General features: G+C 36.8%; 1 protein-coding gene and 1 pseudogene across 1 annotated transcript; both read right to left on the bottom strand.

Moving 5' to 3' along the window:
* Positions 1 to 1,101: 1,101 nt before the first annotated feature.
* LOC146915380 (F-box/kelch-repeat protein At3g23880-like) lies at positions 1,102 to 2,271 on the bottom strand. Its single transcript, XM_085721340.1, has one exon. It carries the CDS (start codon positions 2,269 to 2,271, stop codon positions 1,102 to 1,104), a length of 1,170 nt encoding a protein of 389 aa, XP_085577466.1.
* Positions 2,272 to 3,884: 1,613 nt separating this feature from the next.
* Positions 3,885 to 5,210, bottom strand: LOC146915379 (SWI/SNF complex subunit SWI3B pseudogene; annotated as a pseudogene).
* Between the last annotated feature and the right edge of the window lie 13,165 nt (positions 5,211 to 18,375).

Below are 18,375 nucleotides of genomic sequence, written 5' to 3'. Positions count from 1 at the left end.
GGCATTTGGCAAGTTTTATTGAGGTATTTTTTTTCCCATATTGCAGGGGCTGCAAGTGCAGAAACAGAAGGTTTTCGCGATGATGTTCTGGTGTATATGGCGTCGTTGTAATGAGAACACATGGGAAAATCACAAAAAACCAGTTGCGGTAGCAGTTTAGATGGCGAAGGTGGTGCTAATCGAGGGGCAGTAGCTACGCATAAAACACAGTGCATCAAATGGGGGCAAAAAAGTAAAGTGGACTAAACCGGCGGCAAGCGAGCATAAGTGCAGTTTCAACGCGGCAATTTTCAAAGCAAATGGGCTGTTTGATACCGGAATGTGTACACGAAGCGGAAGTCATGGCTCTGTTGGAACTCCAAAGAGTAACCGTAGAACTAGATTGTAAACTAGCTGTGGATGGTGTTATTGGAGACCTTGATTCAATTACTGGCCCTTTTATGAGGTCTTGATTAGTTTTGTTCGGAGACAAACAAACTTTGCTGCAATGTTAGAACTGTCTTACACATAAGAGGATCAAGCAACAATAACAAGCCAAAATCACAACAAAAATTACAACATCAACACAGTGAAGAGTTTACTAAGATGTTACTAAGATACAATTATGTTGAGCACATGCAATACAAAAACACAGTGAAGCGTTTGATACAAATATGACAGAAATATTAAATCAGAAAAAACAAAGTCAACCATAGTCCCTGCACCTAAAACACTCGCAACCAATTTTGATACAACTTGATCAACAATGTTGTTAAAAAAGAGGAAATGTAAGTCTAGCAAAGTCAATTGTTCTGCTATTTCTTCAGGTGATAGCAGTGATTTTGGTGAAAGCGAATTCAAATGGATATTGTACTAATTGAAGTATTCTACCAGCGTATGGAAATGAATTTTTGTGTACATAAGTACTTTGATTCCAAACGCACGAATAACATAGCAATGTCTCAAGCTACTGATACAATCAACCATTAACTTACAATGATAAATAGAGTCATTGGTAATAATTAGAATAAGTATAAAATAAGTAACATAAACGAAAAATTAACACATAAGTTGCCATTGAATCTAGCTCAAGCCACTTAGCACCACATTGACATCCTCACATTAAAAATCAGGTGATATCAAACTCTCGGTGCAAACTTCAGGGTCATTCCAAACACCGGCATTTGAAATATTTGGACCCTTAAAAGTACCACTTTTGAAATCATAAATGGCCAAGACTTTTGAAATATTCGTTTTCTGGTTCTGCAATGATGTATATTCCATTAGCACTTTGTCATCCTCAAAAATCCATAGTGGTTTGCCATGAAAAGGATGGAAAGGATCTTCTTCCATGTAAGGAACATGAAACAATTTAGTCCAAGACTCTTCATTTCCATATTCCTTCATCAACCAAACACTAGAAAATTGGTGAGTATGTGCAAAGATACACAAACAATCCCTCAAGACACTCAAGATCACGTCAGGCGCAGACTCCCCTCCATAGTCAGGCTGCAAAAGCTCTCTACACGACACATTCACCAAATCAAGAGAAATAACACTATTATCACCATCAGCCCTATATGCAATCCAATTAAGTGCGCTCATCATTTCATAACGACCATTTGATAAAGGTAACTCCCCATGAATCATTCTCCAAGAATCAGTACCCACGGTATTAACCCTTGCTTGAGTTTTGAAAATGTTTTTACCACATCGATAGAAAGAAACAGCAAGTATCTTGTAAACATCAATAATATGATCATATCCAAAGCCAAACAAAGTAGAACCGTAAGCGTCGCTTGGAGTTTCGAAAGACAACAATCTTTTGAATTTTCTAATGGTAGGGTTCCACAAAACAAGTTCGCTTCGTCGTGTTAGAGCCAGAACCAAACAAATGATTCCATTGCAAGAGCCAACTATATTATGGTATGCTCCGTCCTTAAAGTGTTTCCCACCATAAGGAAAGTCTTGTTGGGTGAATTTACCCATTATGGAGTTTAGTGGGTAAGAGTTTACCCTTGACACATACTTATTATCTAGGTAGGGTATGATGAGTTGGTGGTGGTGGCTCTTCGTTGATAGGCGAAGGTGTTTCTTCACGAACTTGGGATCAGAAATTAGGGTATTGAGGGACTTACTCTGACATCGAAGTTGTACGAGGAGCTTCACGGGAAGCCTGCACAGAATCTCTGCCACCAGTTCGAACGGGAGATCGGGCAGCAGCGGCAGGGAGAAGCAGATGAAAAATGAACATAAGAGTGATTTTAGGGTTCTGATCAATTTGCTCTCCATCAGACAAGAAAATGATAAGCGATGAAAAGTAAATGTAAGAGTGATTTTAAGGTTAGACCAATCTATATTAAAAAAAAAAGATATTTTTATCCTATAAAACTTTTTTGTTTCATTTTTTTTATCCACGATGGACATAACTTTAACATGTCGTTGATGGACATAACTTTAACATAATTTGGACATAATAAATCGACATAATTTATGGTTGAAAAAAAATATCGACATAATTTGTCCTTTTAAAAAAAGATAGACATAATTTGAACATATTTTAAACATAAAAGAAAATAGCATTGTCATAAATTTGAATATAAACATGCTATTAGAGACAAAAAATGAAATGATTCAATTCAATTTACATCGCAATATTGGAATTTCCCTTTTTTGTCTTGCCACTGCTAAATTGATCTCTGCATTGTTATTAATGCCAAACAAGGATCATAAGTATTGATTTTACTGGAAGATATTTCATTATTTTTTGGATACTCTATAAGTGTCATGAGAGTTATCAAAAAAATTCAGAGGCTTTAGAATCTCGAATCCTGAAAAGACATGAAAATCAACTTTCAGCCTAGTGATTTTACTTATAGTTTGTAATCGTCGTGTCGTTGGAAGAAATCGCACGAACCGTTGGTTCTTCAAGAAGGAATAACAAAGTAGCGATGGAGATGGACTCTGATTTAGTTCAAAACATTGTACACATTGTACACTAAAAATGTTTTGCAATTTTATTGCAGAAAACAACGTTAGTGCAGAACACACATCCATGACCATGTATCATAGTACTGCCATTAAAGATCAACAAACTCAGATTTGTCCACGACCTTCTTCAATGTTCTTAATATTGGACCAAATCGACTGACTTAAGTGATCGGGTTAGGAGTTAGCATGCTATCTGGTTCAAACAGCCCATGTCGTCGCTCTGCATATGAACCTATGAACCGATTATAAACATGGAGACTCGATGTAATATTAAATAAACGATCAAAATTGACGATTTAACAAGATTCATCTTCTAGTAAAAAACTCGCTTACTTCTAGGGCTTAAATTTTGATAATCTATTAGCATATTAAATTTGGTGTATTGTTCCTCTCTAAATATGACACGTATGCATAACTGATATTGAATTATTTTTCCTCTTTTTTTACTCAATCACTTGCAGTTTCTCATTTAAGTTGTGAAATGTTTCTTAATTATAACTCTCTGAATTTTTTATTTTTACTTCAAAGTTTTTTGTATTCACTTCAAAACAACTTAAATTGACTTTGAAGAAGTTCCCTCACCCGAACCTGAAGAAGACGGTACAGTTGAAGAACAAACACCTTGGTAGCTGCTAAATCAACTCTTTGCATTCTCAACATTCACAATAACAGGTAATTTGATATTCTCAAAACAATCTTTGTTTATGGATCACCATATGTTAGACTTGAATTTTCTTGTGCATTTTCTTAGTTCAATTAAATGAGTGTTTTTATATGAATGTTAGTGTAATTTATAATGACCAAGTGTTGCTGATAAAGCTTTGAAGAACATATATTAAGCACATAAAACATAAGTTGAAATTTATATTTGCAACTAGAAGTTTTTCCTTATTTCATTACCCTTGGGGTGGGAGGGTAGATAAATGTGGCGTAAACAAAATATATTTGAAACTTTCATACGGTTTCTATAGTGATTTCGCAAGAAAAGCAAACAGAGTGCACACTATTAAAAAGGAATATTGAATACACTCAGCAAAACCTCAGATCAATAGCTAACTAAGACTCGGCAGTCATCAATTACTTTTTACATGATTGCCTTCTCCGGTCGTTGGTAAGCTGATCAAGGAAAAACAAACTCTTCGTTTGCTCCAACTGCTGGCGTTCTTTTTCCATCAGCATGTCTAAATCCTCAAAATTGATAAGCTTGTCCTGGGATTATTTTCATCTGAACTTCTATAACCTCAGAAATAGCTTTTTCCACGTCTGATTCTTCCTTCGCAAGCTGTAAATTTGCACGTAATAGAGATCCTTGGATAGAATCTGAAGCATTACCACCATCGCATGCAACAGAAGCATCTTGCTGCAATGTATTCCTTGGAAATGACCGGTAATTAATTCTAGTTGATTTGTAAACATTTGCACAAATTTGTCAGAGCAGCTTGAGCTGCAGCTTGTGCAACCTCCGTCCCTGCCAAAGCAGAAAGGAAAGCAGCCTGAACCATGATAGGATTGCTAGCATCCGTAAGAGGTGTGAGACACATTCTCTTGCTAGATTTACCCGACGCAACAGTTTCGGATTCACATTCAGAAGCAACGGGAGGCTTCAACTCATCGCCAAAAGGAAGCTCTAGAAAACGAGCAACACATTCCTTGTCGGTCCTACCAACAACTTGATGAGCAACTCTCTTCCAATCATCCCCGAAATTTGTAATAGCTTCAAGAAGATTCAGTGTTTCCTCCTCAGTCCATTCATTTTTTGTCTCCTCACTTATCTCCATACCAATTTGATAGTTTCCACGAATAAAACACCTTGCACACAACGTCATATTGTTCTTATCACAGGCAAAGCAAGCCATGCAGCCACTGCAGATTCTCTTAGCTTCATTGGCAGGCACCAGAGAAGGAGATTCCGTAGAATTTGACGCTGCATCGAGTTTACCAAGCGAAGAAGAAGGATGATGAAAATTGATTAAACCCCAAGCTTCAAGAAAATCAAAGACTCTTCGAATGGAACCAACGTCACCGACTAGGATTTTGCGAACATCGGTGAATGTGATTTTTCTGTTGGGATTGAATCTGAAAAACTTGACGATAGAGTTTCTGTAGTATTAAGTTGGAATGTTACGGATTTCACATTCGTGAATGGAATCCCATGAGAACCATCTTGAGTGGCTAGGGACGAGGATTAAGTTGGCGTCGCTAGAGGTTTTGGGTTCTGGTAACGGGACTTCCAGAACCATTCGTTTACCACTTGGCTATCGTATTTCAGTCTTTGCCCAATAGTTATTCTTATTTTTTTAGGGCATCGATACTCAATAGTTATTGATATTATTTCTCCTAAAAAAAAAAAGTTATTGATATTATTTATTTATTTTTGACAAAAGTTATTGATATTATTTATAAACTACTACTCTTTCCCTTTTTTTTTGGTGTACAAAAGTTTAGGTGGGTTTGGCTCCGGTCACCACCAGGGTCAGGGCACGCCTCCGGGCCCAAAGGGCACTTATAGAGGTACTTACAGATCACCCACCAACAATACCCTCACATCGGCAGAGGGAATCGAACACACAACCTTCTGCAAGGAAGTGATCCGTTCCTTACCAACTGAGCCAACGTGTGTTGGTGCTACTCTTTCCCTTTGTTTAACTGTCAGCAATAAAAATTTTATTTTTCACATAAATTTAATATGTTATGTTTCTCTCGTAACAAACAATTGTTAGTTAATATATTTTTCTCCAACGGATTCCTATTTTTTTGCGCACTCTAGCAATAAAATTTTTATTTTTCTTAAACATTTTATCTTTCACATAAATTTAATATGTTATGTTTCTCTCGTAACAAACAATTGTTAGTTAATATATTTTTCTCCAACGGATTCCTATTTTTTTGCGCACTCTATCTTTCTCTCATAACAAACAATTGTCAATTTTCACACTACCAAAAAAAAAAAACAATTGTCAATTTTCTAAATATTGTGCATATCTATTTAATTATATTAAGTCAATATAAAAAGAGTAAATTACACTCCCCTCCACTCAAAGATGCTTGAATTACACTCCCCTCCCCTCTTATGTTAAAATATTCACCCCCCTCCCTTGATACAAAAGTAAAATTTATACTCCCCTCCCTTATATGATTCTTGAATTACAACCCGCTCCCTTAATAATTAAATATGCACTACATTTTAATCTATTTAACATAAAAATTTATGATATATATTAATTTTGATCCACCATTTAAGAAAAACTCATTCATTTCTTTATAATTCAATTGTCAATGATATTTAAATTTAAATATTTTTCTATTGATTTTATAATTTATAGTATAAAATTAAGAGTAAATAGGCAATTTCCCCCCTGAAATTGTAAGTTTCGTCAATTACCCCCCTGAAATTAACAAAATTTCAATTACCCCCTGAAATTGCATAACGTTAATCAATTTACCCCCTCCGTCAATTTTGCTGTTAACTGTTTACGGTTATGATCAAATACCCCCCTGAAATTTTGCACTTATGTGCAAAATGCCCCCTAAACTTAAAAATTTATATTTTTTTCCTATCATACATTCAGTTCTTCAAGTAGTATATCATACCTATTTGTCATGTGCAGCATTTTCATTCATATTTCATATTTATCAATAAGGAGCAAGATAATTTTTTTACAAAGAAGGTAAAACTAAAAACCAAACATTAAAAAGATATCAAGCCGTTGAAATAAACCAAGACAAGAATGCCATAACAACAAAAAATTGATATCTATCACATAACTTTGTAGGACAATGTGATCTACCGGCTTCATGCAGAAGATCTGTGACACAATCTATTTAACATGCTGCAGCTAATAGATATAGCATTTCCTGCACTATAAAAATTATATCATTAATTAAGTTGCAAATTCACAAACCTAAGCCTTGTTTCTTCTTCCTTCTGCATATATTAACCTATGAATTTTCTTTATGGACACACACTTATCAAAGACTTGTGTACTTTATGGCTGCATACTCTAACATAATTACCAACTTGTGTAAAAAAAAGTATATGTATATATTTAAAACACATGAGAGTAACATACCTTCCATATTGCATGTTGTTGCAAACCCAAAGCAATCATACAGAGTGTTGGTTCTTCGTAAAGGAATAACAAAGTAGATGGACTCTGATTTAGTTCAAATCAATATAAGGGAATAAGAACAAGATGATATAACAAAGCTAAGTGATATAACTTTGGGTTTGCAATAACAAAACACGAGCATATGAATCGAAGAAAAACAAACTACTATGTGGCAATTTTTCCTATCAATGACAACAATTTAGAAAGCTTAGGCATGATTCTTGAAGGAGTGAAGAAATACTATGTGGCAATTTTTCCTATCAATGACAGTGTTCAACTTTACAACAAGAGCAAAAGTCTATGTCATATGTTTGAGTAAACTCTTTAGCAACCAGTCTTAACTTAACTCAAAAGAGAAGGGTCTTACCATGCATGTGTTATCATTATATGTAGAATGAACCACAATGGTATTTTCAATTAGAATCGGTAACAGCTTGCCAGTACTAGCTCTTCATCCAAGTGTCCGGTCTAAAAGATGAAAGCAGCGTCGTAGCCACCTTGTATCACCAAAGAAATGTGCAAGTCACATAAGAGGTTTAACAAGTGCTAAAATAGAGAATTCAATGGAGATGATGTAATATATAAAACACACAAAACACCTTAAAAGTACCTCATAAGCTACTTAAAAGTAAGAGGAGAAATAAGCTACTACCTATTTGAAATAGAAGAGTTCTAAACCCTCTATTTCACTATTTTTTTTTTTTTTGACCAAAACAAAGTTAACTATTATCATTAATCAACCAATGTTCAATACAAGAAGGATAAAAATTAAAAATCTCTATTTCACTATTTAAATAAATGGATAAAAATTAAAAATCTCTATCATTTCTCATCCTAAATAAAAGGAAAGGGGGCCCAAACCCAGACACAATTTGAGACGGGGCTGAACAAAACAAGGCTTGAATTTGTATTTTCTCGGACATAATAGCAGATAGGGTCTCAAGGGCTGCGTCAAAATAAACATATGTGCGAAGCACCACTAGTGTAACTTCACACAGACGCAAAACCACCTCGCCACGCAACATCTTTTCACCCTTATCTTTATCAGTGTAAAATGCCCTAATTTTAGGGTTTGAAAGGAAGGCTTAGATTGACCTTTTTCTCAAACAATAAGCATAAGAGAAGAATCTCACCATGGAAGCATTATGAATGTTTGTAGAATATATAAACCACAACAGCACAATGATATTTCCAAACAAAAACTAAAAAAACACCTACCAATAATATTAAGACTCTTCAACCTATTGTCTGATCTATAAATTTGAAGACATCATCACCGCGCCTCATAGGGTGTACATGGTTGGATATTTTGATTAAGCAAATCATATCCATTTTTAAACCTTTTTTTTTTTTTTTTGAAAGAATCATCTACAGATTTGTCATCAAGGCTCTTCTACATACCGGTATGGTGTGTGTCCCCAAACTATATAATTTTACGGGTAACTACACACCTGGTTGCTAATACAAAGTCAAATTTATTTAACCCATTTTAAAGCACGTTGAACATAATTAAAATGTACTTAATATCACCTAAAAAATTGGTAGAGCATGTCACAAGGAAGTTCCACAAATCCTGGTAAAATAGCATGTCCATAAAATTAATTTCCAAATAAATTAATAATACCTTCAAATATACAACAGATATATCAAGCACATTGATCTTCTAAATTATATGCAAAAGCCCATTGATCTATATAGTAAAACAATTTTGATATTGGTCAAACAGGAAAAATGAAATACAAACAAGTAACCATTAGTGTGTCTTGGTCGTCTCGTCTAAATTGATGGCTGAGAAGATCAGTTAACTGTGTGAAACTGACCGTGTACTTCGAATCGTCAAATCTTAAATCAACTGCCGAGATCTTTTACAGTGTAAAACTGAGTGCTCTAGTGCAGCAAATCTCGCTCCCGGAAAATATTGGTCAATCCTGGAATAGTCTAAGCCCTGAAGAAAGAACTGTAATTAAAAGGGTCATTGTGTTTTTAATTCTTTTTTACATTGCATTTTGAACGGTAATTAAAAGGTGTCAATGCTATTTTCTTTTATGTTTAAGATATGTTCAAATTTTGTCTATCTTTTTTTGAAAGGACAAATTATGTCCGTCAATTATGTCCAACTTTTGTATGTTCATATTATTATATTAAAAATTATGTCCATCGTGGATAAAAAATGAAACAAAGAAGTTATAGAAGATGAAGATATCTTTTTTTTTAAAGGAGATGATGAAAATATCTTGTATATTTTTAAGAGCAAAAACTTTCACTTTCATTGTGTTTTGTTTGGAGAAGTATCTGCAATTCTAAGTTTATTCTGAAGGCTGGAAGTAGGTGGAAGATAGGTGATGGTTCCTCTATCTCGGTTTGGAACAGTAATTGGATTTCTGATAACATTTATCTTGCTGCACAAAACATTGATAATTCACCTTTGGCCGAACTGCGAGTTTCTGATTGCATTCTTCCTGATGTAAAAGAGTGGAATATTCAGTTATTGCAATCTATTTTTGACCAACAGGTTGTGGACCATATCAGTAACACGCCGTTATATCTTTCAGTTCAACAAGATCGGTTGGTGTGGACTAAAGAAATGAATGGTGAGTACTTTGTTCGTAATGCATATCGCCTCTGTATGCAAGAATTATTTCATATCAATCATTTCAAAGTGCAAGGTAGTTGGGACTTGCTCTGGAAACTTAAAATTCCTCCAAAAGTGAAAAATTTCATCTGGCAAGTTTGCAGAAAATGTCTGCCTACGCGTATGAGGATTAAGGATAAAGGAGTTAATTGCCCTTCTCATTGTGTTCTATGTAACTATGTTGAGGAGGACAGTTTTCACTTATTTTTTCGGTGTCCTAGCAGTAGTAATATTTGGAGTATGTGTGATGGTTATACAAGGATGAGTAATGTGATTAATCATGGGCAAAATTGTGCTGGGATCATATTTAATTTGCTGCAGGTTTTATGTGCTGATGAAGCGGCTTTGTTCTGTTGTATTTTGTGGAGTATTTGGAAACAAAGGAATAATAAGATTTGGAATGATGTGAATGATGCTCAATTTTTTGTTTTCGAACGTGCAAAGTCGTTGCTTCATGATTGGAAATCTGCTATGTACTTTCATCAGCCGTCACCCAATGTACATAAACCATCTGAGTTGGTTAGATGGAAAAAACTGATGGAAGGTCGCTACAAATGCAACATTGATGCTTCTTTCTCTAAGCATTTAAACAGGGTGGGAGTAGGTATGTGTATTCGAGATGAAACAGGCTCTTTTGTCTTAGGTAAAACTGAATGGTATAGCCCACTTTGTGAAGTTCATGTTGGAGAAGCTCTTGGATTATTATCGGCTCTAGAATGGGTTCATGAGCTTAACTTAGGTCCTGTTGACTTTGAGTTAGATGCGAAGAAAGTAGTTGATAGTTTTTTATCCTTTAGGCATGATGTAACAGAGTTTGGAAGCATTATTCAAAATTGTAAATCTTTGTTTAGGCCCTTTTATGAAAACTCCAGTGTGGGGTTTGTGCGGAGACAAGCAAATGAGGTTGCCCATGAGTTAGCTAAGGCGGCCACATTATCAGCTAGTTTCCAGTTACTGGTTAACACACCAGAATGTATTGAACACATATTGAGTAATGAAATGCTATAAGTTTATTCCTCTCAAAAAAAAATAAATTCAAAGACCTAACTAACTTTCGCAAAATAAAATTAGTACAAATTCCGGTGATGGTGCTAAATCTTCTAAAGGAGGGACGGTGGTTAGAACTTCAAATAAAATTAAATCACGGGCTAAAATTCAACATTTAGCTCACAACCTGAAGAAAATTGCTCGCCTTCCTAGTCAAGATAGAAAACAAGTTCTAAAATTTTTATCAAGAAAGACATTGAAATGAAAAGGAAGCAAGCGTTCAGATGAGCTGGCTGATGTAATTACCAAAGGTACACAGGTATTAGATTCTTCTTCGTCTGTTTCCGTTAACAATGATTGGAAGAATTATGTGGCTTCGCATGGCAATGAAAACATTCTTAGAGAGGATGTGTGCAACTTTGGAAATGCATAGGGAGTTAAATTTTATGATGATAAAGCCAACAAATTTAGGGTGTTGTCAAGAAAAAAGAAAGGAAATTCTGATAGAGGTGTGGATGTTGGGGAGGGGTGGAAGTGAGTTAGGTGGTGTGTATGTGTGAGGGGGGGGGGGGGGGGGGGGGCAGGTGTTGGGGTGTTGTGGGTGGTAATGAAGATCATTTTTTGGAATGTTAGGGGTTGGGAGGCGTGGACAAAAGGCTGGAAGTCCGTAAGCTAATTTCTGAAGAAAAAAAAAATGTCTATTGTTTGCCTTCAAGAGACAAAATTACAAGTTGTTGATGATAATGTTTGTGCGACTCTTTGGGGCTCTCCTTTACAGTCTTACTCTTTTCGTCCGTCAATGGGTGCGTCAGGTGGTTTTTTAATTTTGAGGGATCCATCCTTGGTGGAGGTCTGGTCGTCAGTTAGTATGGATCATGTCTTAATTATACACGGCCGTTTTTTACAAATTAATGATGAGTTTTACTTGCTGAATGTTTATGCGCCTTGTGATAACGGAGCAAAACAGTTATTATAGAATTCTTTGTCTGTGTATCTTCAGCAATTGGTGGGGAAATGTATATGTTTATGTGGTGATTTTAATGCAGTGAGGAATATGGAGGAAAGAAGATCTAGGGGGTGGCAGTCTACTCTTTGGATTGTCATCCCTTTAATGATTTTATTGATAACAACGAGTTAGTTGATCTTCCTCTACATGGTCGCAAATTTACTTGGTATAAAGGTGATAGTAATTCTATGATCTGTCTCGATCGTTTTTTATTGTCAGAACAGTGGTGCTCTCGATGACCGAATTGTTTGCAAGTTGCATCGCTTCGTGGTTTGTCTGATCATTTCCCTGTGAGTATGTCTGTTGATGAGGAAAATTGGGGACCGAGACCGTTGCGGATGTTGAAATGCTGGTTGGATATTCCAGGATATCATCAGTTTGTTCGTTCGAAGTGGGAATCTTTCCAGGTGGATGGTTGGGGGGGGCTTTGTTGTGAAGGAAAAATTGAAGTTGATAAAAATAGCTCTTAAAGAGTGGCATTTGACACATACTAAAAATTTACTTGGTAGGATTCAAGCAATAAAATCGCAGATTGATGTGTTGGAGTCTAGGGGGATGACAATGTTTTATCAGAAGAGGAAGTGGAAGAGATGCATTCTATGTCAATCGAGCTTCATTCGTTATCCAGGGTCAATGTAGGTATTTTGTGGCAGCAGTCGAGGCTTATATGGCTTCGCGAAAGGGATGCAAATTCGAAGTACTTCCATGCTATTATGTCAGGTAGACGACGTAAAAATGCCATTTCATCTATCCTAGTTGTCAATAATCACGTGAAGGGTGTGTCTAATGTGCGGGAGGCAGTTTTCAATCATTTTATGAACCATTTCCTAGCACAAGATGTAAACAGACCTCGCGTGGATAACTTACATTTTCATAGATTATCTGTGGCCGATAGTGTTAATTTGATTTGTCCGTTTAATGAGGAGGAAGTGAAGGCAGCGGTGTGGGACTGTGATAGTTTCAAAAGTCCTGGACCGGATGGTGTTCATTTAGGCTTCATAAAAGATTTTTGGCCAGAATTGAAGTATGATATTATGAGGTTTGTGTCGGAGTTCAATCGAAATGGTCGTCTATCTAAGGGAATAAATAGTACCTTCTGTAACAGCCCGATTTTTCGCTAGATTTATTCTATTATTTATTTATGTGTGTTATATGTGCTCTTATGTGATTAATTGCCTCTGTGTGTATTTTTGGTTGGGATTTATAGAATTCGGTGTTAGAAGGGTATTTTAGTCATTTTGGACTTAGGGGTATTTTGGTCATTTTGAGAGTAAGGGTAATTTTGTAATTTTGCAGAGGATTATTTTTAGTGCTTAGTGAGAGTGGTTATTTTACTAAGTGCTAGAGGGAGTATAGTAATTATTTATTTACCGGTAAGTGACCATTAGTATTACATTCTTACCGTTAAGTGCGTAGTAACATTTTGGGTTAGAATAGAAATGGGTTAGGCCCATTAAGGCATTGTGAGTTAAGCCCAAATAGGTGAACCTATATAAACTCTTGTTAGTAGAGAAATAGGGTTTTACCAACATTTTCATTTGAGAAGAGATAGAGATAGAGAAAGAGAGAAGACAAGGGTTTGAAGAGAAGGTCTAGAGAAGGCTAGAGGGAGGTCAAGCTTCAAGGATTGGAGCTAGGATTGGAGCTAAAGTGAAGCCTTGGTGTTGATTGTGAAGAATTAAGGTAAGGGGGTTAGAATTCAAGCATAATCAATAGTTGTAGTTAATCCCTAATTCTTTGCTTAAGTTGTTAATTGGATTTTGTTGTAAAAATTCGTGCTTAGTTATGATGATATGATTATATGCATGAATTGAATGTTAATTGTGTTGTTGTTGTTGAATTTGTATGTTAAAATGGGTATATATGAACATGATGAGTTTTGAATGAAGTTGATGATGAATAATGTTGTAGTTGTTAGAGTGATGATAAATTCATGTTCAAATGTTGTTGTTGTTGTTTAAACATGTGTTATTAATGAATTGATGCATTGGGTGTCATTGAAATGGTGAATTGGTGATGAGTTTGTTGTTGTTGTTGAAAGTTGAGAATGTTTGGTGAATTGGTGAATTATTGATGAATTGATGTTGTAATCTCAAAACTTGTTGATGTTTAAGTGTTTTATAGTGTATATGACCTATAAACACGTTTTGGGTTAAATTTTGGGGTTTGGGAGGATCAAAATGGGGATTTTGGGTGAAAATGGGTTGGAACCCGAAATTGAGTTTTGAAGTTCTGGTGTAGGACGCTTAAGAGTGCTTAGGACGCTTAAGCGACCCACTAGCGTGCCAATAGCGTACCAAAAGCGGTACTTCCTGGAGTTTCTGGAAGTTGGACGCTTAAGTGTGCAGAGGACGCTTAAGCGTGCAACACCCAGTTCAGCCATTTTTATTTCTTTGCTTCGTGCACTTGGGGACCAATCCGGTCTTTCTAAAACGTTTCTTTTGACTTGTTTAACCTCTGTTTATACAATTAAACCTACCGGAACTTCATTTGAATCAAATTGGACTTGGATTTGTGAAATTCTCTTAACTTCTGAAAAATGGTCCAAGAACACCGATTTTCCAGAAACTCGTTTTCCTCCGGAAATTGAAGTAGGATCAATGTTGTATAATATTTATAAGATTTCTAAAAATGGTTGTGATTGGTTTCATCAAGTGTGAACTTGTTTTGCTCCGAAAATGAGAATTTTTGTGAAAAGTGATATAGTGAGACGAACTTTGAGTTTTTCATGATTTCGTCTTTTTAGCCGGTGAAACGCCAAGGTATCCTCTACTGCACTCATATGTGGCCTAGAGGTATGCTTAGTTGAGGCATTGGAACTTGTTTACTTTGATTTGGCTCAATTGTTTAATTATTTCTAATGGTGTGATTTTGAGAGACGAACTTGTTGAAAATGGTTCTTTTAAACCGATTTCCTTATAAATCTTTCATGAGTGTTTTTATATGATTGGTTGAGGATATGTGGATGATTGTTGAAGGTTGAATATGATATTTTACATAAAATGATGTGTTGTGCCATTTTACTTAATTATGAAGTATATGGAATTTGGAGGTATAATGTGAATTGATGTAGATGTATGTTGATGATAATGTGATGATGACTCTTAGTTGAATTATGATTTGATTGATTGTGTGGACATGAATACTTGATAATGCAATTGTTGTTGAGTGGATTAATGTAAAAGGAGATGGACTTTTACATTGTTGTTGGTGATATAATGGTTGGAGTTTTTGCATTATTGGGTCTTTACTTGTATGTCCATGCATCATAATCATATTGAGTCATATGTTGAAATGTAAAGGAGATGGACCTTACATAGGTGAATTGTAAGAGGAGATGGACTCTTACATATGATGTTTTTGTTGCATCATGGGTGACGACCTTGAGGAGATTTGGTACCACACGTATATATGTGTCGAGTATAGGCGCATTGCATATTGACATGGTGTATTGTTGTGGTATGTGAACATTGTTGTTGGTGATGAACATGTTTGATGAGTGCTAGTTGTGATGTTGAATTTGTTGTATGAATGTAATTATTGATGTTAACTATTCATGCAAACTATGTGAGATTTAAATTGGATTATTTATATCAAATTGTGATTTATTGATTATGATTGATGTAATGCTAACCTCCAGTGGTTTTGACCGCCTACCTGTCTGTATGGATGGGTAGACGCTGTGCAAGAGTAGTCCGCTTGCGGTGAGTGTTTGGATAGCTGGAGTTAGCCTCCACTATCATTTTGGAGTTTAGTTTAGGGCTCTGATTAGGTCGAGTCGATGTCCCTTTATTTTGTTGGATTTTATTTATGACGAGATGTACTCATTGTTGAGACTTTGGAGGATTTTATGTTGATGTTGATGATTGGCCATGACATATGTATTGTTTTGATTTGGAGATGTATGATTATATCCGCTGTGACTGTTGAGATATTATATATATATATATATATATATATATATATGCATGTATGCTAGATTTTGATTGTTTGTGTTAGACGTAGCGTCTATTTCTTGAATATTTGTTATATTCGCGTGTTTTATCGCTTTAATAGAAATAGGGCGTTACAAGTTGGTATCAGAGCCGTGGTCAGTCTTGTCCGGACTAGTATGCGTTGATTTTTCCTGTTAGTATGCGAATGGTAATGGATTACCTTCGGTACTTGTTTGTTGTGCTGTTGTTCTTATCTGTTGGTTTGGTTTTGGTGTAGAAGTGAGATGGTTGGTGGTAGAGATGATGGAGCGATTGCAGAGGCTTTGACTGCAATGGCACAACTGTTGGCTCAGGCTAATGAGTAGGCAGCAGTTGCTCATCGTGATCCGGGAGAGGCTAAGGAGCGGAGGCTTGATCGTTTCTTGCGAAACAGTCCGCTGACGTTCAAGGGTAGGTATGACCCGGATGGAGCTCAGACATGGATGCAGGCCATGGAAAGGATCTTTTGTGCTATGGTGACTAGTGAGGATCAGAAGGTCAGATTGGCTACTCATATGCTTGCTGAGGAGGCTAAGTATTGGTGAACCAATGCTAAGGGAAGGCTTGAGGCCGGTGGTGGAGCTGTGACTTGGGCTAGGTTCAAGACTGAGTTTTTGGGGAAGTACTTTCCTGAGGATTTGAAGACCAAGAAGGAAGTGGAATTCTTGAACTTGAAGCAAGAGAACCGTTCAGTGGCTGAGTATGCGGCTAAGTTCGAAGAGCTTTCGAGGTTTTGTCCGTACATCAATGCGGAGGATGCTATGGTTTCTAAGTGTGTGAAGTTTGAAAGCGGTTTGAGGCCCGACATCTACCAGTACATGTGTATTCAGGAGATCCGAGACTTTGACACTTTGGTGCATAAGTGTCGCATGTTTGATGAAGCTGGAAAGGTCAAGGTGAACCATTATAAGGCGATGAATGAGAAGAAGGGAAAGAGTCATGGATTTGGGAAACTGTATAACAAGGATAAGGGAAAGAAGAAAGAAAGTGGCAGAGGCTCTAAGTTGAATGTTGTTGAGGTTAAGTGCTTCAAGTGTGGCACATTGGGTCATTTTGCTAGTGATTGCAAGAATGGTGATAGATGCTACAAGTGTGGGAAAGCGGGTCACAAGGCAATTGGGTGTACTTATGTGGAGAAGGAGATTACTTGCTACAATTGTGGTGAGAAGGGGCACATCAGTACTAAGTGTACCAAGCCGAAGAAGGCGGCGGGGAAGATGTTTGCATTGAATGCAAAAGAGGTGGAGCATCCGGATAATCTCATCCGAGGTATGTGTTTTATCAATAGTACTCCTTTGATTGCAATTATTGATACTGGTGCTACTCATTCCTTTAACGCGGTTAGTTTTGTTGAGCGTTTGGGTTTGGTTGTGACTCCGTTGTCTCGAGGGATGGTTATCGACACCCCAGCTAGTGGTTCGGTGACTACTTCCTTAGTGTGTGCTAAGTGTCCTGTTAGTTTTGGTAATGTTACTTTTGAGTTGGATGTTGTGTGTCTTCTGTTGAAGCATATGGACGTGATTTTTGGTATGGATTGGATGTTGACTTTTGGTGTTAACATTAATTGTTTGACCAAGAGTGTAACGTTTTCTAAGCCGGTAGTCGAGGAAGGTGGGAAGTTCTTGACCACGGAGCAAGTGAAAAAGTCTTTGGACGGTGAAGCTAGTGTGTTTATGATGTTTACTTCCTTGAAGGAGAGTAGTGAGAAAGGTGTTGGTGATTTGCCGGTAGTGCAAGAGTTTCCAGAAGTTTATCCGGATGACATTACCGAGTTACCGCCTTAGAGGGAAGTTGAGTTTGCAATTGATTTGGTACCAGGAACGAGTCCTATTTCGATTGCGCCGTATCGGATGTCTGCATCAGAGTTGGGTGAGTTGAAGAAGCAGTTGGAAGAATTGCTTGAGAAGCAGTTTATCAGGCCGAGTGTTTCTCCGTGGGGTGCTCCAGTATTGTTGGTTAAGAAGAAGGATGGAAGCATGAGGTTGTGTGTGGATTATCGGCAATTGAATAAGGTGACGATTAAGAATCGGTATCCGCTTCCGAGGATTGATGATTTGATGGATCAGTTGGTTGGTGCAGAGGTGTTCAGCAAGATTGATTTTAGATCAGGATATCATCAGATTAGAGTGAAGGCGGAAGATATATCCAAAACTGCGTTCCGAACGAGGTATGGACACTATGAGTATTCTGTGATGCCATTTGGAGTATCTAATGCGCCAGGTGTTTTCATGGAATATATGAATAGGATATTTCATCTTTTTCTGGACCGTTTTGTGGTGGTGTTTATAGATGATATTTTGGTGTATTCGAAGTCTGAGGAGGAGCATGCCGAGCATTTGAGGATTGTGTTGGGAGTCTTGAAGGAGAAGAAGTTGTTTGCTAAGTTGTCGAAGTGTGAGTTTTTGTTGCGGGAAGTGAGTTTCCTTGGTCATGTGATTTCTAAAGGTGGTATTGTCGTGGATCCGTCGATAGTTGATGCAGTGTTGCAATGGGAATCACCTAAGTCTGTTTTTGAAGTTAGAAGCTTTCTTGGTTTGGCAGGTTATTATCGGAGGTTCATTGAGGGATTCTCTAAGTTGGCGTTGCCATTGACGCAGTTGACTCAGAAAGGACAAGTTTATGTTTGGGATGCTAAGTGTGAGAAGAGTTTCCAAGAGTTGAAGAAGAGGTTGACTTCAGCTCCAGTGTTGATTTTGT

This window comes from Medicago sativa, chromosome 6, assembly GCF_051527215.1.
Source record: "Medicago sativa cultivar Bolivia chromosome 6, Bolivia_mono, whole genome shotgun sequence".
In the NCBI taxonomy this organism is placed as follows: Eukaryota; Viridiplantae; Streptophyta; class Magnoliopsida; order Fabales; family Fabaceae; genus Medicago; species Medicago sativa.
Note: the sequence above shows the minus strand (reverse complement) of the source record. Positions and strands in the feature narration are given on the sequence as shown.